Source organism: Aythya fuligula, chromosome 1 (assembly GCF_009819795.1).
Source record: "Aythya fuligula isolate bAytFul2 chromosome 1, bAytFul2.pri, whole genome shotgun sequence".
NCBI classification, from domain to species: Eukaryota; Metazoa; Chordata; class Aves; order Anseriformes; family Anatidae; genus Aythya; species Aythya fuligula.
In genome coordinates this window covers 13,351,155-13,376,038 of record NC_045559.1, presented here as the reverse complement: position 1 = coordinate 13,376,038, position 24,884 = coordinate 13,351,155, and the positions used below count along the sequence as shown (strand labels likewise).

Below are 24,884 nucleotides of genomic sequence, written 5' to 3'. Positions count from 1 at the left end.
GCTCTTTCAATTCTTTGGTGATTTCACCCTGTTTGTGTTTGCTGTTGGAAGAACCTGTTTGTGCTAGGGGTCAGTTGGAGAACTCTTCTTTGTCCCTACAGTCCCATTTAAAGTAAGCTTTACTTATATCTGTATGAATCTGGTATAGATGAGGTTTTGGTAGGTGGTCTCCTAGCTTTGCTGCTTGCTTGAGTGATGGGCACCACTACTCCCTTAAAGCTCTCCTCAGAACATACTTATCTTCAGTTCTACCAAATAAATGGCACCGATTTACGAAGACCTCACCAACACAGCTGAAAATCTGGTGCTTCAGTGGCCTTGTCGAGTTAAAGTACAACTGTGAGGGCATGAGCGTGGCAGGCTGTTTCATCAGTCCTGTACTCTTTACTGTAAACCTTCAACATAGGAAAGTGTTCAGTGCAAACCAATAACTGGAGCCAGTCCAAAGCAATTTCGGGATGTTGTCCTTGGTAATTGCACTGCTGGGATTGTGGAGCTGTTTCTTTAGCTGGGTAAAGATGAGCTTTTAGCTTGTGGTTTTAGCTTGTGTAGCAAAGAGCAGGCACAGAGCTGTCACCGTGGGGTTGAGGAAGTAGACTGTGATGTAGAGGGGGAGGACTCATTAGGTGGCTCCTCCGCTGAGGGAAGTGCATCATGTAACTACTCCCTTTGGCACACTTACTGAGTGGCAGCTGGCATTTAAGCTCCCAAGGAGTGCTGGACACACTTCTCTTTCTGGGATTTATCTTATCAGCCACAGAAGAAAAGCGAAGGCATACAGTGAGCACAAATAAAGGAGCGGGTTGGTGTTTAACCTGAGAAGCTTCTGTACAGGTTCATGTCGCTTACTGTGAATTTTAAATATTTCATGGAAAAGCAGTACTGGCCACCGCACGCTTGTGGCCTTCCTGCATAACCTTGGCGTCAAGATGTCGAAGAAAGTCATTTCCACTGGCTGGCAATCACCTTCAGAGCGTGAGGCAACACCCTTAAGTACATAGGAGACAGGAAGACGCTATCGCCTGGATAACCTAATCTTAGCCAAGCAGCAGTTGCATAAACACGGGCAGGGTATGTCACAGGTCAGGTCCTACTCACTGCTTTTCTAGGATTTAATTTGATACCTGTTGTACAAAAGACATAACCAGAAAATGTTTGCTATAAAGTAACTGTCAAAGAGCTGTTTCTTCTAAACACAGATCCTCACATGGGTAGAGAAGTTGAACTTCTCTCTCAAAACTAGCAAGAAAAGATCTGCAGCTTGATTAAAGAGTTATTACTGCTTCCTCAGAGAATACCTGCCCTACATGAAGCTCTTTGTTGGCTTTTTCAGAAACAAGAATCCTTCAGGAATTTCTTCAGGTGTGATAATCGTTGTACCCTGTCCTGCAAAGGGGCAAATCCTTTCTGAAACAATTAAGAGGTTACCTAGATGATCCTTAGAGAGACTTTAAAACCTCTCATTAGTTAAGTAAAGTAGTTACTTGATGCCTTGTTTTCAGCAGCAAAACTGGGATATAAATTTATAATCCTGTTCTAAATCCCCTCTTCCCTCCTCCCACCCCAGTCATTTCTTCCTGTTAACGTTCTGTGGCTCGGTATCCTTCAGCTTCCCTATGGTTTCAGAGGTTCGCACTATAAATACGATCACTGAAATTAATCTGGTTATAAATAACAACCTTCTGCCTTTTTTTGTGTGTATTTTTAGCCTGATGCAGCCAGTTGAGAGGCTGGTGGTGTGTGTAAACAGGGCTGAGGAAGCAGTCTGTGATGCAGACTGGGAGGGCTCAGTAGGTGGCTTCTCCATTGAAGGTGGTGTACCATGTAACCCCTCCTGCACAGTCAGACACTTGTTTGCTGGCTGCTTGTTCCACTTTGCTGGGAAAAGATGGATAAAGGGTGCCATGAACACTTCTAACGTTCAGCTGGAGGTCATTAGTGCACTACTGTTACATGGACCATCGAAGTGATTCTGGGTTAGCTTGGTGTGTGTGCTTGATCGTGATTCTTGTTCTCTCCTCTGATCATTCTGATGGCTAGAATGAAGACTGCTCTAATAAAGTTTTTGGCTGTGAATTTCCCCTGAGGAAATGAACCTAGCTAATGATTACCTGGCCCTGAGCTCCATGAAGGGCTGTGCATCCTTATCAGTTGGCTTAAATGCAACACAGCAGTCATTGGCCACAATACCGTTCTGATTAACTTATCTGATTCCACTGTCTCTAGCTACTGCTTCTGGAGATCAGACAATATTCTGAGGGGGGTGGGTATGGCAGATTCAGGCCATTCATGACCTTTGCAAGGACAGCAAAGCCACAAGAAGTACAAATAAGGATGATCATATTTCTGTGGGTTCTCATGGACATCAAAGTGTCTGCACTGGAAACAGAAGCCATCTCTTATCTGCATCTGACTGGCAGGGAGACTGGTGTTTGCTGCTCAAAGTGCTTCAGGTGTTTGTCTTATGTGAAACTGATTAAACAGCTCAATCAGTGTAACAGGTTACCAAAACATTATCTTGTTGAAAACAAACAAAAGATTGCTATTTGATAAGAGAGAACATTAGATACTCTAATAAATTCATTAGTCCATGGAATAAATCATTAGAAGCTGAAGTGTTTTTTTTGTCAAGGACCATGAAGTATGAAATATCCCTTATGCCTAAGGGGTAAGTTACGTAATTTTTCTAAAGGTCTGATTTGTTACCATGTCCTGAAACAAGGATCTCTGTGCTTCATGTGTTGTTATGCTCTTTTCAGCGGCTAAATGAGCAGTTCGATAGAGGAAATGTCATGCTCAATCAGCCTGAGGAAGGTGAGGCTGCTGCTGCTCCACATCCCCAGATCCAACCAGTAGCAAGGCTCAAGATGTGTTCCCAGCAGGTACACAGAGCAAACGTACACTGCATATTTCTGTATATATTTGGCCAGCCACACAGATTAGACAGCACCAACATGTTCTCATCCTTCTGCCTTTCTGGCACGGAGATCCACAGCAAGAACATGCATGAAGACTTACACATATGTATGTAGGAGGTGGATCCCTCTGGCAGCTGGGCTCAGACACACAGGGTCCAGTAACTAGCTCCTGCATCCCGGTGTCTCCACTTGCTGGCAGCTGGACCCCAAAGTCCCCCCCAGTTGCTGCACATGCACACACATGGCTGGCCTGGACTTTCCAGCTCCTGATAGCTGCCTGCCCTCCGTGCTCTTGCCCCTAGAGATACGCAGGTGCTCCCACACCCAGAGCTGGCTGCAATGCCCCTGGCCCCATCGCTGGTCCCCTTCTGCTGCTCTGAGTGTGTGGAGATGGGCTGATGGCTCCTGCTGTGGACCTGGGAGTAGCGTAATGGGGTTATTAGGGCTCCCACTCCTTCCTGTGTGTCTCTGAGGAGCTTTTATCACGTGCCTGGCACAGCTTATGTATCCATCTTGACTTTTTATGTGGAGTAGAGTGGAAATTTTGTCTGTCTAAAGGCTGAATGGGGATTCACAATCCTGATTTTTTTTTTAATGTTTCACCAGAAAGTTCCAGAGTGCATTTTTTACCTTACAACCTACGCAATGAAAATTCTATTCAGTTCACAAGTTGTTTCTTAATGTGTGAAGCTTTATAAGAGGGCTACAGTTATAAGCCATCTATTCACTAGTGGACTTAGTGGAAGTAGCGAAGGAGAAAGAAGGATGATAAGCATGGAAAGTCCATGATAAGTCCATGGAAAGAGTTCATTCCTCATGACCCCACCCAATCATTTTACATCTGCGTTGTGAGAAGTACTAAATGTGAGAAGTTGTGGTTCTTAAAATTGCCTCAGTTTTGTGCCTAGCCTCTTCAGACACTAGGAGCAGACCTTGTAATAGCTCTGTTTCTCAGTGTATGTTTGGTGGAACATATTTTATGTAGTGTGAGTGTATGTTTCCACCAGCCTTTCAGCTGATGGCACTCCACTACTATTTGTAAACTTAAAGGTACTTAAATATTCATTAGACTTTGCAGTTCGTGATCAAACTCGGAGTTCCCCAGCACAGATGCATTCCTCTAGCACAATGCTGTATTAGTACTTTCCGCCCACACTTTGCCAAAGCAACTCTGTGCTTAGCTGCCAGAAGGAAGGCTTTCTGCTCTTTCAAAACAGGCAGGTCATTATTCTTCATGTCTCCAAATCAGCATAGATGGCTTGACAACCCTGCTTTATCATCTAAGATTGGGAAGAGAAAGTGCTTAATTACTAATGATGGTGTTATAAAGTGATGTTTGCTTCACTTTTTTTTTTTCTTTAACACCTGCAGTTTGATAGTAGCAGTAAAGACAAGAACAGGTCTTTATCACTCAGATAAAGAATTGGCAACTCTTAAGTCTTTTACATGCACCTTTTAAGTACTTTAGCTCAAGTTTCATCTGGCTGATAAGATTAATGGCAGTGTTTCTTAATAGAGTATTAATTTTCTCCTTGCTGTGAAGTTCAAAGGTTGTCCGAGAGTAGTATTCCACTGTTAATTGGGCCTCACAAACACCCAAAGATCTGCTTTCTCTTCCCTTGTTGAAGGTCTGGGAGTTTCAGAAATCATAGCATTAAGCTGTGTCCTTGTGGGAATGACAGTAGCTATTTTTGCTCTTCCTTGAGCGTGTTGGGAGTGAAGGACAAGGCTGAATTTCCAAATCCTCAATACCTATTGGCAAACTGTCATATTGGTAGCCAGGAACCACTTGGAGAGACACTGAAACCAATCACGAAATGCTACTCTCTCTCTCTCTGCAGCTTCTCTGTGGACAATGTGTATTGTCTGTTGTAAACACAATCCATACATCTTGTTTTGTGTCCACTTTTGGAGAAAAAAAAAAAGAGGGAAAAAATAGTGGATGGTATTAAAGACTTATCTTTTTTATGTTGTCCACAGCTTGGTATTCAAAGTAGTCATCAGAGAATATGGTTATTTAGGGCTGTTAAGCTGTAGCTGTTGTGTGGATTTACAATCCCTTTTAATGAGATGTTATTTGCCATTATTTGTTGTATTTGTCACATTTGTCTTCTGGTATCCACCATGAACCGTAGCTAAACACAAGATCCTATCCTGCACTGTCCTGCCTCCGGTTAACTTTCATGTTAGGCTGTTCTCATGATTCAGTGCAGCACAACTCCCTAGTTCAAGCCAAATCAGAAATGCTCAATCTACAGTTAAACTTCTGGACTAGGGGATGGTGAAACCTAGGTTATGACCCCGGCAGTATTTCAGACTAACACTTGCTGTCATCTGGGTAGCTGATTCAGAGCTGAGTGCAGTTCAGCTAGTCAATTACATCTGGATCATTTATTTTACTGTGGCAAACAGAAGCCCTGGGAAGGACTGGAGATGTGTTGTTCTGAACATGCTGGTAGTATCTGGAGCAGTGTTGACACGTACCTAGAAACGAGGAAGGAAATGAAGATCTGAAGTTCTATTCATAGCTAGATTTACACTACAAACTTGCCTGGCTTCTCCAAATATTAACCAATCTATTTGAAGCTGAGCAAACTTGAACATGGAAGATATGTGACCTGATTAGGACCTCAGTTGTTTGGAGTTAGCAGGGGATTGTTTTGTATTGCTGGCTTTTCTGGAGCAGGAAGAAGGGGTGCATGCTTTTCACACCTTGGCTAGAAAGGTTTTGATATTATAATCTTGTCTTATTGGAACAACTCAGTGAAAACCAAGCCTCTGGGCTAATATTGTTTGTTATCCCTACTTATGTGCCTTTTGCATGTGGTTGTAGTTCTGGTTTGTTCTGATCTCTTTGGGTGGGTTTTCTATTTAAGACAGATTAAAATTGCTTCTCAGTTTATAAATGAGTGTTCAGCACTCTGGACCCAGCTCTCTAGACATATCTCACTAGTACTGAGCCAAGGGAAGAACTGCCTCTCGCAGGCTGCTGGTGACACTGTGTAATTCAGCCTAGGGTGCTGCTAGCCAGGAGGACACGTTGCTGCTTTATGTTTGAATTTGTGTCCACCAGTAGCCCCAGTTCTTTATGTGCTTTCTAGATGACTAAATATTAAATCCCCTGCATTTACTGGTGCATGCGGCCGTTTCTCCTAGACTTTGCGCTGCCCTTTGTTGAACTTCACAGGGTTCCTGTCTGCCCATTTCTCCAGCCCATCAAGGTCCTTCTGAATGGCAATGAAGCTGTCTGGTGTGTCAGCCACTCTTTTCAGTTTGAGATTGTTTTTAAACTTGTCTTTAAACTCTTCTGTATGTCCCATCTGTGTAAATGTTCCTGTACCTGATCCTTTTCACTGGGTGTAAGTTTTCCTTGCTCCAAATGTTCCCACTGGTCTTGGGCTGGGATTGCTGAAGATGATCTTACCAATAAAGAGTGAGACACAGCTAATCTTTCTCCATGTCCTTTGTCACCAGATCCTATGTCTTTTTCTATACAGTGCCCACATTTTCTGTAGTCTTCCTCTAGCTGCTTATATATCTGTAGAAGCCCTTTTTGTTCCCATTCATTGCCTCCAGATTGAACTCAAGGCAGAATTTGGCTTTCCCTGAATGCTTGAACAGTGCCTCTATATTCTTCCTGGGTCATCTGTCCTCGTTGCCACATTTCATATGCTTACTTTTCGCCTACAAATTCTGTCAGGAGCTCCTCATTCATCTACACAGGCCTTCTTTCCACTCTTGCTTGAATTCCTGTTCATTGGGATAGAAAGTTCTTGAGTTAGGAGAAAGTGATCCTTGAAAATTTTCCAGTCCTCCAGGACTCTTTTTCTCTCTGTGGGTGTGCAGAGGTCTAGGACTGTGTGTCTGGTTTGTCACGATTCTGAACTCCTCCATCTCATGGTGCCTGCAGCCAAGGCTTCCCCTGAGCTTCGTGTTCCTGACCAATTCTTCCTTTTTTGTAAGTATCAGCACATCCCCTCGTCAACTTCTCCATCACCTGTGTCAGGAAGCTACATCCAGCTACATCCTGCATCGCAGAAAGCTTCTGAAATGCCTGTGGTCTGCTGGGTTGCCCTTCCAGCAAGCGTTAGAGTGGTTAAAATTTCAGTTACATTAGGATTCATGTGTATCTTCCTGTCTGGAACAGAGCAAGATGTGAAGTGGGAAGTGGTATTTGTGGGTAGGTAGGCTTTGATGAAGAAAGGAAGTGCTACAGATTTTAGCAGCCAAACATACATCCTAGTATGGAAGGTGTTGCTTGCACTATGAAATGGGATACATATAATAATATGGGGGTGAGAGGGGGGAAAAAAAAAAAAGAGGCAGGACTAGTCAGAGGGGAGTTGCAGAGTTGCGGGTAGGATGATTCTGTTCCAATGTTGACCAGATCAAAATCTACAGAGAGGGGAAAAATGTAATCTAGTAGTGTTGAGAGTTACAATCTGCTAATCAATAACATGAGAAAATAATTCACAAAGTGTCATGCAGGCTTCTTAGTAACTTGAAACTCTGGAAAGATGGAAAAGAAGCTTAAAATTCATTTAATTAGTACAAAGCTCACAAGTTCTGATAACGCCTTTGATGTGCTACTGTTTTAGATAGCTTATGTCATCTATAATATCTGAAGTGAATCTTGAATGTGGTATAAAGAAGAGTTACAGTTTCGGTAAAAATATCCTTTTGTGACTGTCTATGGAAAATCTTGCTTACAAATTAACGAGAACTGAAGAGATGCTAAGCTCTCTTCTAGAAGTCAAAGAACAGGGAGCCCTGGGTGGAAAATTCCAGCACCTTTGTCAGACTGAAGGCTTAGGGAGCAATATTGATATTTTGCTGCCGGGCAGCCTGTATTTGCTGAATCAGAGTGTTGGACCAATCATGGTTAGCTCTGTCTGAGTGTTTAGGTGGTTACTTGTTTAATTTCTGTGTGGTAACCCCCTTCTGGGAAAGTATTGATGTACAGTAAAAAAAACTAAACACCTCCAAGATAACTCTTGGTTCAAGGCAAACACATGCTTAAGTGCCTCACTGGACTTGAGCCCGAAGAATTTTGGCCATTTCCCACTATTTCAAGAGATGAAGCTGAAAGTAACATCTTTATCCAGATGAGAATAATTATGGCAAGATTCAGATTAAAACGCATGTATTTTCTCCTTATTAATTAATTCCCAGCACGGCAAAAACATCTCAGAGTATACTTACTTCCTGCTTTTCCCCTGAAAAAAACACTGTGTCAGTCTGAGTCAGACTCTTCCCAGCAAGAATCAAGAGAGGGGATGAAGTAAGTAGGAAAGGAAAGTGGTGTCTTAGGGCACAGATGAGTTCTCTACAGTTTTTCTCTACCCAGAACTACAAAACCCCCAGAAAAGAGCAAGGTGTGCTGTAGAAACTGAGTCTTACAGTGTTGTAATTCATCGCAGTACCCACAGTGATCACTGCTTTCCCTTCTCGGCTTCTGGGTTACAGGGATTTAACTGAAATCTGCCCTTTACTTTTAAAGACAATTTGGAAAATTTGTGGTAAGCTTCACTGTAGTCCTGTGCACTCACTTTCTGTCATCAAAGGTAGTGCTAGCCAGCATTTCTACTTAATGATGTAGTGGTCCTGTCATTTTGCTTCTATAAATATGGGGCAACAAACGATCAGAGATACGGCCCTGGAGAGAAGACAGGTCCTGGAGAGCTCTGAATTATAGCTCAGAGTTCAGATTTTGTATAATTAGGATTCAGAGTTATGTTTCTTGCCCTCCATTTGTACAAGCAGCCATCACAGGGCAAACTATTTAACAGAGCATCAACTGGACATGGTAGGGTGTTTTTGGCAGTGAGTCAGACAGACCAATAGATGCTTTCTGACTACTTTTAAAATGATATACATCTCCTGACTCCCAGTTTAGTGGGTGTGAGACAGAACAGCAGTAAGTGGCACATGCATTGAAATAACAGTTCTTTAAAGTAGGCAATTGTACATCCTTGAGACACTTGCTGTTTGGAAAAAGAAGCCTCAGAAACAGGGAAGAGAAGGCAGGTGAATAGATGCAGCAGGAAGCAACTGGTTACCTGGAAAAAAAGAAGTGGCTTTCTTATTGGTAAAGTTGGAGTTCTGCCTTTTGGAGATGGATGTGGCAGTTTGTGAGTAAGCAGGAAGTAACTCAGCAATAAAGCAATCGCCCTTCAATGCTGGCGTTTCCTTTAGAAACTGAGGAGGGAATGAGCAGATAAGCACGAATATAACCTTCCATTTTTGTGTTTCTGCAATTATTTACAAAGTAATTAATGCAAAAGCTTTCTTTACCTAAGAGAAGCACAAACATAATGGCTTGCATACAGTAAAGATCATGAGTGTAATTTATTTACTTACCGTTACAGACCATCTAATCTGTGCTTTTAGACATCGTTCACAGATCTGATACCTGGCTTGTCAAAGTACACTCTGAAAGGAAATGTCAAAAAAGAGGTTCAAAAACTGACGTTCAGCAACCAAACTCTTTTTGTCTACCACCAGGTTGTTCTGCGGATACTGTAGAGCTCTTCTTCCTTGGCTCCTGCTCAGTGAGATCAGCTATGGAACACACTCAGGAACACGGAGCATGTCTTGAGCAAACCCAGAAGTACTGTGTGGAGAGACCAATATATAACCAAGAGATCTTGCAAGGACAGCTGCGCAGGCGGGACAGAACACCTCAGACTTTAAGGCAGAAGATTGCACACTCTTGTCGGTAGGGTTTTGTGTCTTATGTTTGTTTTATTGGTTAGAGCCATTCTGGTTCTAAATTTATCCATGTACATAGCTGGACGTTTCTTCAAAGAAACCTATGAGATAAAAACCCTACTTTGATTTTCAGCAAGACCATGATGAAGTTGTGTTATGTGTTTTTATAGGGTAATCTGTAACTAAATTAAAAATGGTTGGGTAAATTAGTTCATTAGTTCATGCCTTCGTTAAATTGAAAAGGAAAATATGCAGCATGGGAATGCAAAGTATTAGTCAAATCATGTGATATGTGAATTCATAAGAGCCAGGAAAATATCTGGCCTTTTTACATGGAAATTCTTATGGCCAAATTAAGCCTGCTGTAATGGTTGGCAACCCTGCCCAGAGCCGGGGGGTTGAAACTAGATGTTCTTTAAGGTCCTTTTCAACCCAGGCCATTCTCTGATTCTATAATTCTATGAAATTTGTGCTTCACATGAGCATTTCACAGAAGAAGAAAGGAAGTGCATGACAGCTGTGTAGAAGTCCTTATTATTAGCCTAATAAGGACTTAATAGAGGTACTCCGTAGCTTTTAACTAACTGCCTTGGAACTTAAGTATCATCTGGTTAGACACAAAATGTCTTTAACTGTGAAACTCTTGCTCTGTAGTGCCAGAGCAGAATGGAGAGAAACTTCTTCTGGTTATTTTTCATTGGCTTTATACTTACCAGAGCTTCATTTGCAGAGTTCACACAGTTGTTTGCCAGAACCTTGTTCTGCAAGACAACAAATGATTTCTGCCTATGTGTCTGTTGAATATTCCTGTTCCCATGGTTTGACATTAAGAGATTTGCTTTGGTTAATGGAATGACCATTCTAATGGTCATGGCATCTAATTCCACCTCAAAAGAACGTATCTGTCCCAAATTAAAAATACATGGAACAAAATCCTCCTGAGCTGTGACTTCCTGCAATTCAGTCTGTTGAAACATAAAGTGAGGGTGACCAGTTCCTCTCTCACTTGTAGCAGTAAGCTTCTTCACTACGTCATTTAGTTCCATGAGTATTTGGAAATATTAACGAATCTCTGCGGTTCTCTTGCAGTTCCCCTACTCAGAGAAGCATTTGTATACTCCCAGTGTTATGTTTTTGCCCAAGGTTAAACTTTCTTACCACAGTGAAATCAATGCATGATGCATGACAGTGCTGAACAGAGATATGTATTTCTTGGCCCTGTTCATTTGTCATGAGTCAGGGTTTCAAAAGGTTAATAACTCTGCTAAAAGACACAGGGAGCAGTGTTGCTGACTTCAGTGCCTTTTTTTCCAGGGTAAAGGAGGGTTATGTTCTCAAATAGCTTTAAAATTAGCCTGTCAGTATGTGACAGTAAAAAGCATTAGTAAAATAGTAGTAAAAAAAAAAAAAAGTGTTAAAATGTCAAAAGTTATAAATAAAATGCATAAAGCATGGAGGCAGTAAATAAAAATAGGAAGAAGCACAGTAAAGTATTTTGAGACATATGAGGGAAAAACACTGTCTGAAAGGAAGTTATCCTTGGGATTGTTACTAGAGAAATCATCTCAGCCACAAGTACTGGGTGACTGTCCAGTTGCGCATGGACTTGAAGTGGAACTTCCCTCTGAAGTTCAGCCTCACAAGACTGTGGTTCTCTTCTCCAGGGCCATAAGGTTCTGTGATTCTCTTCTCCAGAGCAGCAGCCAACGTGATAAAGGACTGACCTAATTGGAGTCATAGTTGTTTGTGCTTAACCTTTGTGCAGAAGCCACTGTAATCAGGGATCTGAGTCTGCATTTCACAGAGCTGTTGTCCTGCATAGGGATGAAACACTTTTTTTTTTTTTTTTTTTTTTTTTTACCTACTAGTGCCTAACTTTTTCTTTCTGCTTTGTCTTTTTTAGTTGTTCTTCTAAGAAAGCCAAGTCTCACCTTTACAGTTTCTTACCAATTTTAAAATGGCTTCCCAGTTACCCAGTGAAGGAATACTTATTAGGAGACATTATCTCAGGTATAAGCACTGGAGTTATGCAGCTTCCTCAAGGTGGGTATCTCTCTGGATTTATTCATCATCTTTGATTTTCTGCATATATTTTTATGGTAGTAGTTGGCTTCCTGAACACGTGTTCATGAAAATAGTATGGGCCTTTCAGGTGTTTGTGGAGGCCAGTACAGCATTCTGCAGACTAGCCCATAATGAGCATTCCCTCAAATTTAAAGTCAGTGATACGCAGTGAACTCTCTGAAAGAAGCTTACCTTTAAGATTGATACCCACCGTTCTTAATGACAGAACAACTTTTCAGTTTAAATGCATGTTTGCTTAGTGCTCCTAATTATCTTCTGATCTCATTGGGAAAATTGTTGCAAATTCCCTGCAGAGGGAAGCAGTGTCTAATAGAGATAACAGACCTCGTATTTCAGCAGTAGTTCTGGCAGGATGCTCCTCAGGGGAGCAACTATTGCAGAGGAACCAAACTGAAATCAGTCAGAAGAATGCTCAAGAAACCAGAGACTGATCCCTCTTTTTATTTTAAGGATAGAAGCCACAGATTTAAGCTGTAACATAGTGGTGGGCAACTATTTGCATGGTGGAAATAAATCAAGAGTAGCTTGTGTAACAACAGTGCAAACCTGTGGAATTCTTATGAATTTAGTTGGAAGCTTTACACCCCACGGAGCCAGGCTCTGAAGCAGCATCAGACTCTCTAGAAGATGAAGAGAAAATGTGTTTTCACTGCTCTGTTCAGTTCTTGGTGAATGGAGTGAAGCCTTTTATTTAGCCTGACATTTTACTGTCAGCAATTTCAGAACTGTTACAGCATTGAAAAGTGACAGCATTTTTATAGCAGTGCTGTTATGGGGTGCCAGCATTTCTCTGGGAATGGCAGCTTCATGACAACTGCTGCAGTCCCAGTAGATTTCCCCAGGAGGTCTTGGATTGGAAAGAATCCTTGGTTTTGTACAGAGCCCAGTCCCACTGGGATCCTCGTGCTGAGGGTAATTACATGTACATAAGTTTACTTGTGTTTTGGTTTATTTCATATTTCCACCTCATTCACTGCTTTTGAGGCTGAATCAGGCCTGAAGAATGAATCTATAAATCTGAGAAACCTAGGTTTTGATAGGGGGTGACCCATTAAAGGAATGGAGTATTCTAACAGTGCAATTGACCTTTTTATTTCTGCAGCTTCCCAGATTTATAATTCTTTTATAATTAAGAATATTTTTTTCCTTACACAAACATTAACATCAATTTAACTTATCTTAAACTGGTAAGTTATGTGGTTAACTGTTAGATAAATCTGCGGCGCACTGGGCACAAACATCACCAGTTGTATACCAAGACACAGTTTACATGATGGCCAGATAAGGGCACTCAAAGTGGTTAGGAGTGAACTTTATACTTAATTTTGTGACTTTGTTTTAAATTAAACATTATTCTTCCCTCCGGTGATTACAGACATACCCTTGAACTGTTTCTAATCCTTCCCTTTCTGAAAAGACATAAGCCGAACTTTTATTTTTCTGGAATGGATGTAATTATAGCAAGCTTGAGGTCAAAGAAGCCTGGGAATCATTCCAGAAGGAACTACAATTACCAGGGTGTTTGAGCAGTGAACTCCTGTCATGTCAATATCTCTTCCTTTCCTTGGCACTGAGAGCTTTAAAAAAATGCCAGTACAAATGAAAAGGAAAGGGACTAAAAGGGTACTCAAATCAGGAACTTCGCATTGACCCACCCTCCTGGACTGACACCACTAGCTTTCAGTTCTAGTCGCTTTTACTACTAAGTTCATCACAATATTAAAGGCCAGGGTGTTATGGTACAGGGTGTTCCGCTGGTGCTCTTGGCAGGAGATAGCCCCTGGGACAAAGGATGTATGTGGGATGACTTTCAGATGTGCTTGATCAAAAGAACATTGCTGCAAGTGAATAACAGCATCGCCAGTCCAGTCCTGTTAGGAATAGGAATTGTTGGTTAGGTCGGGTCTCAAACATTGTTTAGGAAGTGAGCAAGACCCCGTGAGCTATTGCACAGCACAAGAGCACTTGGATGACACAGAAGATCATTTCCTAGCTTGTACTTTCAGGATAAACCCAATGCTTTGACTCTCAATTGAAACATAACTTAACAGGGAGAAGTGTTTTAGAGTATCACTGGCTCTCCTTTGGGGGTGAATGTGGTGTTATAACCCAGCAGGGCAGCCAAGCTCCACCACAACTGCTCTGACTCCCCCTCCTCAAAGGGAAAGAGAAAGAAAATACAATAAAAAGGGCTCAAGGGTTGAGATAAGAACGGGGAGATCACTCAACAATATTGTCATAGCCAAAACCAGACTCAGCATAGGGAGTTTAGAGAAATTTATTGCCTGTTACTGACAAGCTAGAAAAGTGAGAAACAAAGAAAACAAACAAAAACCATTTTCTCTCCCTTCACCCTCTTCCACCTTTTCTCCCCAGGTGGCACAGGGGAACAAGGAATGGGGGTTGAGGTCAGTCTGTAGTACTTCATCTCCACCACTCGGTCACTCTGCCTCAGTTGCATGTGGGGTCCCTCCCACGGGATGCCATCCTTCCCAAACTGAGCCTGTGGGTGCTGCCCACAGGCAGCAGCTCTTCAAGAACTGCTCCCACACAGCTCTGTACCACAGGGTCCATCCCCCAGGAGCAAACTGCTCCAGCACGGGTCCCCCATGGGTTGCAGCTCCCCCCAGACCCCCTGCTCCTGCGTGGGCTCCTCTCCACGGGCTGCAGCTCCAGCCTGGGGCCTGCTCCTACAGGGGCTCTCCATGGGCCGCAGCCTCCTCCAGGCCACATCCACCTGCTCCACCGGGGGCTCCTCCACAACTGCAGCTGCTCAGGATGGTTACCTTCTGTATCATGGGATGCACATGGTTTACCAGTGAGCCCAGTCCCATGACAAGCACCCGTTCAGTCCCATTGAGGGAGAGCACTGGGGGAGGTGTTCCTCAGAGCTCTTCTCCCACAGCTTCATCCCCATGCTTGTCAGCTCCACCAGCAAAGGGGAATGGTGTGGATCCATTGCATGGGGCTTGACATGTCTAAACAACAAAAAGGACTCAATGTACTGAATAGACCGGGAGAAATCCCAGGCTGTATAAGCTCAATGTCCTTACAGAGCACACGTAATGCTTCCCTGCTTGTTTTACACTTCAGAGCATGTTTTGTGGAACTGCAAACAGTTAGGTAATCCCACTTATTCTGGAATGATGGGGGAGAGAGGAAGAAAGTGCTCAATCACAGCTTGCCATGAAGGTCATGTCTGATTAAAAAGGAGGAGAAAAATCAAACGTGTCTGCTGGTTATGTTGTTTCAGGTTTGGGGCAGCGGGGAGTTTATTAATTTATTGACAGATCAGAACAAAAGTAATCAAAAGTGTTGGCGATTATTAAATGCTTCTAGGCAAAACAGTGAGTGCACAACTGGGCACATGCACATAAACACGCCCACGCACATCTGCAACACCTGTGATTTTAGACTTGTGGTTTCCTGAGGTAAACCTCTCAGGTTTCTAGGCGCTCTCCTGCATTATTATACGTATTTACGAGTATTTCCTGAAAGGCTTACCTTCTAAATCTGTGATGTATCACTAGTGTTAGTGTTAGGTTAGTTCAACCCTAGAAGGCTTAAATCCTTACACTTCAAATGGTTTCTTACTCTTTGCCTAACATACGTATTTGTATCTGTTTTCTAGGTTTAGCCTACGCTTTGCTGGCAGCTGTTCCCCCAGTGTTCGGCCTTTATTCTTCATTTTATCCCGTCTTTCTGTATACTTTTTTTGGGACCTCCAAGCACATATCAATAGGTATGCCTATATAGACAATTGGAATTCTGTGTGCATGTCTAATAAAACATAAAAAATAAAGGTGGATAAATAGAAAGTGTGGCTGTTTTCCATAAAGTCACATTTAAGCGAATAAGAGGTGCATTGTTAAGGCTTGACACATTTGTGGGTTTTACTGTTAATTTATCCATCCTACTTAGGAAAGAACAGAAGAGCATTTTTTTCAGGTTAGATCTAGAAATGTGCACTGTGAACTCCTGAACTATAATTTCCTCTTTGTAGTCAACTCTCTGTGTGGCCACAAGTTTAATTTGCGTAACAGAAACTGAAATTAAAAAAGATGGTATTTACTTACCATAGTGGTCTGTATTCAACATCTAAGTAGCTTTAATGGTGCGGAGTACTGGAGCAGACATTGGGACTAAAAACTACAATATTCTTGAAGAAAACTATTATTAATTTAGTTCCACAGATCTATGCAGGTCTTTGTTAGGAAGCCTAGGGCTGTTCCTAAAAAAATGCCAGTATTTTAATCAATTGTTTTCCTCTCCCTCCGATTCCAGGCACTTTTGCTGTGATTAGTATGATGGTTGGAGGGGTAGCTGTTAGACAAGTGCCTGATGAGGTGATTTCTGTGGGCTATAACTCAACGAACACTACGTATGCCTCCGAATATTACAGCGACAGGGATTTCAAGCGGGTGCAGGTGGCTGTGACTCTTGCATTTCTTTCAGGAATTATCCAGGTACGTGCTTGCAGTTGCAAGGGGCACTGGGTCCTAGTGGGTCCCCTTTCAATAGACACTTTAGCAGTGTGCAATGTAGAATGCAGGCTGCTTCTTGGCAGAAGTGGTTTGTGGGGCGATACCTTGGAGGCAAGTCTGTGTCAGGGCATCATGGCTTAGAGTGAAAAACAGGACTTCCCCTTTCATTTTTTTCCATCCTGTCAGAAAAACTCTAACCGATGTTCTCTGATATGTCCCTAAATGCATCCAAATACCCATTTGCATGTATTCCACATGGCACCTGCCAGTGGAGTGGAAGATTTGGTGCATTGATGGCTGCTTACTGACCTGTAGCTCTGGAAGGGCCAGGTTCAGGTCTGCCTGATCTGCCTGGGCACTGGGGTAAGAAGATGTGTCCCATGGTCTGTCTGCTATGTAGTGATGATGTTCAGGCTACAGTAAGACTCACGCTGTTACTATTTCTCTTCTTCATTAGTTGTGTTTAGGTCTCCTTCGATTTGGGTTTGTAGCCATCTATTTAACAGAGCCTCTGGTGCGAGGATTTACTACTGCTGCTGCAGTTCACGTCTTCACTTCTCAGTTAAAGTATCTCCTTGGAGTTAAGACTAACCGATACAGCGGACCCCTCTCAGTTGTGTATGTAAGTAGCTACCTTTACTAAATATGCAAATTCTACATTTTCTACATTTTCTACTGAATTTCTAATTTCTAATGATTATTTCATAATGATTTCTAATGATTATTTCTTAATATGCTGTTAGTTCACTAATCCAGAAAACAGAAATACTAACTGCTAAATAAATAGGAGGGAAAGTATACTTGCAAGACGTACTGACAGGACCTTGATAATATCCTGACAGTTGATGTAATTTTCCATCTGTCTTTTTTCAAAGATATTTTTCTTCAATTTTTTTTTTTCAGAGACCTCTCCAGAGGTCTTTTATTTAATTTCTTAAAATGCAGTGAAAGAAGGAGTAATGGGTAGAGGAATCATGCCCTAGCAACTTGTGTGTTCTAAGAAGCTTCCTTTCCTAACACCCTTTTTAATAATGTTTTTCAACTGAAACATATTTGAAATGATGGCCAGTTCAGCAGTGTTGCAAGGTCATTGTTATTTCATCATATTACTATGGTAACCTCAATGATTATATCAGCAGCTTTATCGTTTTAGAATGGTTTATGCAGCTCTAAATAGATATGACTTGCCAACAAATATTTGAAGGTATTAGAAGGGGTTGGTATTTATTGCTTTCAGGTAGTTGCCAGGATGAAATATGTGTGAAAATGCTGAGCATGAGATGTGGTTTAGTTTAGACTTTTTCCCCCATAATAGAGATTTTTCTTCAAATTTCTACCCCATTTGAGGAAGACTGGTATTATAAATTATTGCAAGTGTATCTCCCTCATTGACGTATTCTGAACTTCTGTATTTTAATGGAACAATGGGGATTTTAGTGAGGCAGTGATTAACTATGGTTATAGATGCAGAATAAAAACAGCAGTGTATAATTTGTTCTTTTGTGGCAAATTTCCTAATAAAACAAATACGATCTTCATGGAGTAATTATAATACTTCTATTGTGTTACAGAGCATAGTTGCTGTGTTTTCAAAAATAACAACGACCAATGTTGCTGCACTGATTGTTGGATTAACGTGCATTGTTCTGTTGTTGATTGGTAAGGAAATCAATCTCCGCTATAAGAAAAAGCTCCCAGTTCCTATTCCTATGGAGATAATTGTGGTAAGTCGGTTGTGAAGTTTTTAGCTAAGTTATTTAACTATTCTAAAGCTGTGGAATTGATATCATTGTCTATCAAGTCTAATTGGGCTTTAGGGTAACCTGTTGAATGTGATTTGTTTGAGATTTGATCCAGCTGAATGTTTTGGTGCTCATGAGGTTAGGCTCTGACGTGCCCAAGTTTTAGGCGTGAAGTCCCAAAGAGGAATTGAAAACCCGGTTAAACAGCCATAGTCCCCTGTGGTAATGGGAAGGTGGAGATTTGTTGTAAAACCCACTCTGCCCTGGAGTTGTGGCGCCTGAATGAGTCTCTGCAAGACATGCCTCTGAGTGGCATGGAGTACAGGAGCTCAGAATCCCCTCCTGAAGGAGATGCTTATGGATGCTGGATCCAGAAGTTCTGTAGGGCTTGCTTTCCTTTTAAAATGCCTTAGTAGAAAGAAAAGCAGGAACCAGTGGGACTTGCTACTCAACCTTCCTTTCCCTGAGACTGTGTATTTTTATAATTACCCGTGTATTTTAGTGTAGTCGTTCAAAACAAAATCAGTGCTGCAGTCAGGTATCAGACTACCTTAGTAGCCCACACCTCACGTAATCTTTCATCTTTAAAGGTGGCTTGAATTAAAAATGAGTTCTCAGGTAACCAGAGCTCTCAAACAACCTGCACAAAATCACAGCCAAGGAAGGGAGTAGCTGAAGGCATGAATGCAGTCTTGACAGAAGGAACAAAGAAGGGAGGGAGATGACAGATGTTGTACTAGTGTGTTATTTGATTGAAAGGCAATAGCAAAGCAGTCTTATACCTGCAGCTTTCATTGCTGCTGCACCAGTTATTTTTGTAGATAACGTGCATTCTGCACACATGAAAATATGGCAGCGCAAACCCCCTTGACTTGTTCTTGAATTGAATTTCTTAGTACATGCTTTTCTGTGTCTGTTTCCCAATGCCTGCTGGCTGGCTCAAGCAGAGGGAATCTGAGCGATTCAGATAATATCATATCATGCATGTTAACTATATAAAAAAAAATAATAATAAAACCAGTGAGTTGAAGGTGATGGAGGGAAAATTGTGGAACTTCCTCCTTTTTATCTGCTTCTGTACTCCCTAACTCTTGGAAAACTGATTGACAAATGAATGCAATCCGTTATGTGTGTTTATAATAAGCTAACTGTTATTAGTCCTTCCGATGTTTTGCTACATGATGATGTGTTTATGTTTTTTTAGGTTATTATTGGCACAGGAGTTTCAGCTGGAATGAATCTGACTGAATCATATGGAGTGGATGTTGTAGGGAATATTCCTCAAGGGTAGGGGTGATATTCTTATTTAACCTATACCTTCTCTATATAGCATGTACCTTTTATTATAGTAACTTGTAACCTTATATTTATTCTTTAAGGTTAAGAGCACCAGCAGTTCCTGAGATTCAGCTCATCCCAGCAATATTTGTGGATGCGATAGCAATAGCAATAGTTGGATTTTCAATGGCTGTATCAATGGCCAAGATCTTTGCCCTTAAACATGGTTACACCATTGATGGGAATCAGGTAAAAATATTTGAGGTTTTCTAGTGATAATTCTCAGTACTGCCTTCATTTGTCTGTTAAAGTAGAAGGGGATATTAGACAAAAGAGGTTTTTCTTTCATTGTGGAATCAGGTCAAGTTTTTGTCAGCCTACACATTTAAATGCCAGGAGTGATTTTAAGCTCTTTTGGCTATGTTTCAATAACCAAATTTGCTTCTAACTTTGTTTTGGGAAACTTCTGTTAAAGCTGGATGTGTGCATGAATATTAATTGTTGGGACAGCCGATACTTAGGCTATCCTGATGGGCAGCTATTTTACTTGTACTTTCCTTCACAGCAAAGCATAGAGTTCCCATTTGATAAATACAGTGTCTTCCTGAGTTAAGTATCTAGATCTGTTTTATTCAGAAGATTCCAGGTGCTATAGTTTAACATCACCTGGATGTTCAACTATAGAATTCCTTGTAACAGGATGTAATGCATGCCAAGTGTTTGTTTAAATTAAACAAAACATTATTTGTATGGAGAAGCATTTTTGTTTCAATTTTAGTGTTAAAATTCAAGTTATCCCAGACCTGAAGAAACTCTTGAAAACAAGCAATTCTATCATTCATTTTAATTTTTAGTCTGACTTATAATAGTAACATTTAAGGATGAGAAATGTCTCTAGCACTTCATCAGATGCTTCATTTAACACAAGATTTAACTTGCATTACCTTGTGTGAGAACCGTGTGAGAACCACAAGCGTAAGCTATGATAAGGTTGCTAGCAAGCACTGTAAATAAGAGGTAGTTGTTATTATGTATAGGTAGCTCCACCTTTGTACAGTTGCTAGGTATAACTGCTTTGTGTTTTGCTCTGTTGTTTGACACAGGAACTTATTGCCTTGGGAATATGCAACTCTGTGGGGTCGTTTTTCCAAAGCTTTTCAGTCACTTGTTCAATGTCTCGGAGTCTTGTTCAGGAAAGCACTGGTGGGAAAACTCAGGTATGTAAACCCAAATTTTGAGCCAAAGTTTGTTTTTTCTTTGGACCTCCAAAACAAAAGTCTGGAGCTTTAGAAAATTGCCCTATTCTTGACCTGGGGCCAAAAGAAATAACTAGAGTTGCTCCTGTGTCATATCCAGGGTGGGCCAAGATAGAAGGCTGCATGACAAGGGAAATGGACAAATTGAGTGGGAGGGATCAAAAGCTTGACTAACCAGCCCTTTGAAGAGTGGTTAGTTAATCAGTAATACAGCCCTTTTGGGGCACATCTTAGTACTTAGATATAATTTCTTGCTTTTTTTTGATCAGATTGCAGGTGCACTCTCTTCAATTATGGTTCTGTTGGTAATTGTGGCTATTGGATATCTCTTTGAACCACTTCCACAGGTAATGTAGTTTTGCCTGTTAGGCATTGCATGTCAGTGGACAGAAGCCAGCTAGTATTGCTTAAAATAGAATGAGGTGGATGATTAATAAGCAAATACAGTTAGGGCTTGACCCAGAAACCTTTAAATTTTGTGTACATTTCTGCTTTAAGTTTAAACTAGCAATGAATAAATATTTTGAAGGATCCGGCATGCTTTTTTTTTTCTTTTTCTTTTGGTAGTTCTTTTTAATATTGGCCATTCTAGGCTCTGTCTTTAAAACACAAAATTGGTATCTTCAAATAATCCCCTTTGGATTACAGCATAAGAATTCTGGGAAGAGGTTAAAAAGCTAAAAGAAAGTAATAGATGAGTTGGAAAGGATTGAGGCTGAATGATGGCTCAGCATGACAAGTTGCTTTTACTGAAATTTTACTTATTTGTATAAAAATATGGTTTTGTGCATAGATATGTATTGATTTAAAAAATAAACTTGTTTCTCTTTGTCTTGCATAGGATGATATGCATTTCATTTATTTTTTTAATATGAGTATATTGATTTACACCTACATGAATGTCACAGGAATTGTTGGAAGTTATTGAAGAGAAACTTGAATTTGAGATTATAGTCTAGCTACTTTATTTGCAGTAGCATGAAGCTCAGGACTGTATGCTTTCTCTTGTCAGGAAAGAGTAAATCAAGCTGTGCTGACTCTGGCTTGCCGTTTCTGTGGCTGCAGGAAAAGTGTATCTCTACTGATTTTCTCAAAAAGTTTTTTAAATGGAACATCTGTTCAATAGATTTGTATCAGTTTTACAAAGCACAGAAAGCAATTATTTTTGATGCTTTGAAGTTCTTATTGGCAATTGTTTTATTTTGCTTCTGAAAATATCATTTGTGTAATATTCCTAGACAGTGCTAGCTGCAATTGTAATGGTGAACCTGAAAGGAATGTTTAAGCAGTTTGGAGATATCGCACACTTCTGGAAAACCAGTAAGATCGAGCTGGTGAGTAATGTGCAGCTCAGTGCATATATTTGTCCTGTACTAAATGTGCTGCTGCTCTTCTTCCTATCCTCTAAAACAGAGGAGAAACCTACTGAGGAGTTACAGCTTGGTGTTGCTTTGCAGAAGAACATAAGACATTGAGTTGTAAGAACCCTAGGAGAGTGAGCCATTGCAGACAAGAATGTTTTTGTTGTCGTTCAACAACCTTTAACTCAGGTCAGAAGTAGTTTAGCTGCATTAAAAGCAAAGCTTGTGCAGTGTTGCTATAGGAACTGTACTGAATGCTGTGGGGAATGCCTGAGAAGAATTTGAAATAGAGTCACAAAGAAAACTACTTGAAGGTATTTGTCATCTTTGAAGACAAACCAAAAACCTTCCCAAAGTAGTTTTCTGGCTTAACTGGCAACATGTTTGTTGTTGACCCAAGGCCAGAAGATGCATGATTTGCAGCAGTGGCTCTTGACACCCCCATGCTTATTTCTGGGGGAACTCGGAAACGTGACAGAGACCACAGTGTACAGACACATAGGTAGTCTTTGACCATGTGAAGCAGATAAACAACTTCAAGAGCTACTTGCCATCATATATATCATGATTTCCAAGGCTCCTGACAATCGGAGAACTAGATCCTTGAGATCATCAGAAGTAAATGATGATCTCAAGAAGTAACGTTCACATTTTGGCTGAGCTGCTCTGTGAGAACTGAGGAGATGTCCCTCTGGCTCAGAAAGGCAGCTGGTAGTTTCTGTATGGTATTGACACACAGAACTTAGCACATTTGAAGCATTCAGTTCATCTTTGTTCAATAGCAAGCTCCTCTGACTTTCTCCTGATTCCCTTCGCATGCAACAGTTTGTCTCCTCCAGAGAAACTTCTGTGTGTATTTTACACATGTAGCTGACAGTTCACACTGCAAAATACCAGGGTTTGCAACATTGCCAGTCTTACTGCTCAGCAAAAGATGACAGTAAAGGAGAGTTACTTTTGCAGGCCCTGCATTTTATTATTTTTTTTTAATCCTACAGTGTTGGGAGTCTGATGGTAACACTGCATTCCTTGCAAAACAGGATGTAGGGCATTAATTAACAAGGGACAATTTGTCAAGTGTTAGTGCACCTTGAGCATCTATGCCCTTCTCAAGGGTTAAGGCAATTGTAGTCTGCTATCATGATGACTTGCATTGTAGCCTGGTCCTACACAGAAAAGATGCACAGGCGGCTTCAGTCTGGCTTATGCTATTGTGTTTGCTTTCAAAAGAAAGGGATGTGTATTAATTCAGAGCTTTTCTTTCTTTTAGGCCATCTGGGTGGTAGCTTTTGTGGCTTCTCTCTTCCTGGGACTAGACTATGGTTTGCTTACTGCAGTAACGTTTGCAATGATAACTGTTATTTACAGAACACAAAGGTCAGATTTCTTCTTTATAAAATTAGTGTTTGTTGGTCTTCTGTGTGGTTTTTGTTTGTTTAAGGAATGCAAATAAGCAGTAGACCTTTCCACCCCCTTCAGCTGCATGCACTATACAGTTTGCTTCATAATGTAGGTCATGCAGGGCATAACCTATGGCTCTGATCCAGGGTTCAAATTTTATTTTTCTGAGAACAGAATTTTTGGAGGTCATGAGATGCACAACTTCAATATTAAAGAGATAATTTTAGATTTTCTAATCTTATTTACATTGTCTTTAATGCCTGGAATTCAGAACGTGAAGCCTGTTGGATGGCAGAGGTTCATTAAATGTTTATATTTTGTGTGTACTCTCAGTAAGCAGAAGTTGTCAGGTTATTACTAGCTAAATGTTTAGATATTTTATAAGAAAGATCTAATTCATCATGGAAAGTGTCCCCACCCTTCATGTTTTCAAGTCACTTCTTGCTCCCAAAACTTCTCAGAACTTCTACTGTGAAGCTCTCCACATCTAGCGATGAATGATTTCTTGCATGTGTGGATAGGATTTCACCTGTTACATGAGGCTTCTAGGCTCAGGGCTTTGGATATCTAGATAGAAAATCTACAAAAGCGTTGGTTTCCATCCTCATTGGGATGAAACCAAACTGTGAAATTTCCACTCTGCCTACATAAGAGTATTTTTCTGCCAGCTGCATATGGCTTGGTCCTTTTAACCAGAGCAGTAATGTATTTTGCTGTCATTTTGCCTCTGAGTTGGGAATGTTCAGCTTCTCAGGCATGCTTGTCCCAGGAGCCGAACAGCTTTTTGAAACTGCAGCATGGTTTGTGCCAGTGTGAGCTGCCATATTTACAAATGGTCAGTGGAGTCGCGCCAGTTTGCATCAAAGAAAATTTACTGTGTAACTTTGCAGGCCCATGCTTTTCAGCAAATGACAACATCAGAGTGCTCTGTTTCCAAATTGTTTCTGCACTGACAGAAGCAAACTTGACTAGTCACCAGATGGCCCCTTTGTTATGTTCCTTTCATAAACTGCCCACTGCATTTGACCATGCTTAGATAAACCTGTAGCAAACAGAACAACTATGTAAGATAAATTTCAACTTGTATTAAGAACTCACTTCTCCAGTTTATAAGTGATAATATTGAAACAGTTATTTCCATTTCTCTCCAGACCTCAGTACAGAATCCTCGGTCAGATTCCTGACACAGATATCTACTGCGATGTGGAAGAGTATGAAGAGGTAGGAGTGTATTCTTCTGCATTGAACATTTTTCTGTGTTGAAACAAAGATAACAGTGGCAATTGGCTGCTTAACCCCACCACACTGCATATTTAGAGCTCTCTGTTCAGCATAACCTGTGTTATGCTTGGGAGAAGAAAGTAAATGTAGTGTTACTAGCAAAAGCTGTACTGCTCAACATGCTGGCTTTTGGTCCTGCATGTACATTTAACCAGGAGGTGATCAACAGTAGCCTTTATACTAGTTACATACTACAAAATGGTAAGACTTACAGAAATACCTCTGCTAAACCTGCTGTCTAGTCAAATGTATACAAGACTACCTTCTTTAATTGTGGCAGCATTAAATGAAATGTGTAGCCAGCAGGACCCAAACGGTTGTGTTCTTTAGCATTGCAAAAGCTGTTCAGAACAGCATCTCCCTGCCT

General features: G+C 41.0%; 1 protein-coding gene across 1 annotated transcript in view; it reads left to right on the top strand.

Moving 5' to 3' along the window:
* The window catches only part of SLC26A5 (solute carrier family 26 member 5), a 34,154-nt gene that overhangs the window by 3,609 nt on the left and 5,661 nt on the right, over positions 1-24,884 (top strand). The window contains exons 3-15 of the mRNA XM_032205496.1: positions 9,423-9,636; positions 11,533-11,672; positions 15,346-15,456; positions 15,999-16,180; positions 16,656-16,820; positions 17,770-17,922; positions 19,145-19,227; positions 19,320-19,467; positions 20,322-20,435; positions 20,744-20,821; positions 21,713-21,808; positions 23,106-23,212; positions 24,388-24,457. Coding sequence (XP_032061387.1) covers positions 9,482-9,636; positions 11,533-11,672; positions 15,346-15,456; positions 15,999-16,180; positions 16,656-16,820; positions 17,770-17,922; positions 19,145-19,227; positions 19,320-19,467; positions 20,322-20,435; positions 20,744-20,821; positions 21,713-21,808; positions 23,106-23,212; positions 24,388-24,457 — 1,602 coding nt within the window. The 5' untranslated portion in view covers positions 9,423-9,481. The remainder of the gene's footprint in view (positions 1-9,422; positions 9,637-11,532; positions 11,673-15,345; positions 15,457-15,998; positions 16,181-16,655; positions 16,821-17,769; positions 17,923-19,144; positions 19,228-19,319; positions 19,468-20,321; positions 20,436-20,743; positions 20,822-21,712; positions 21,809-23,105; positions 23,213-24,387; positions 24,458-24,884) is intronic.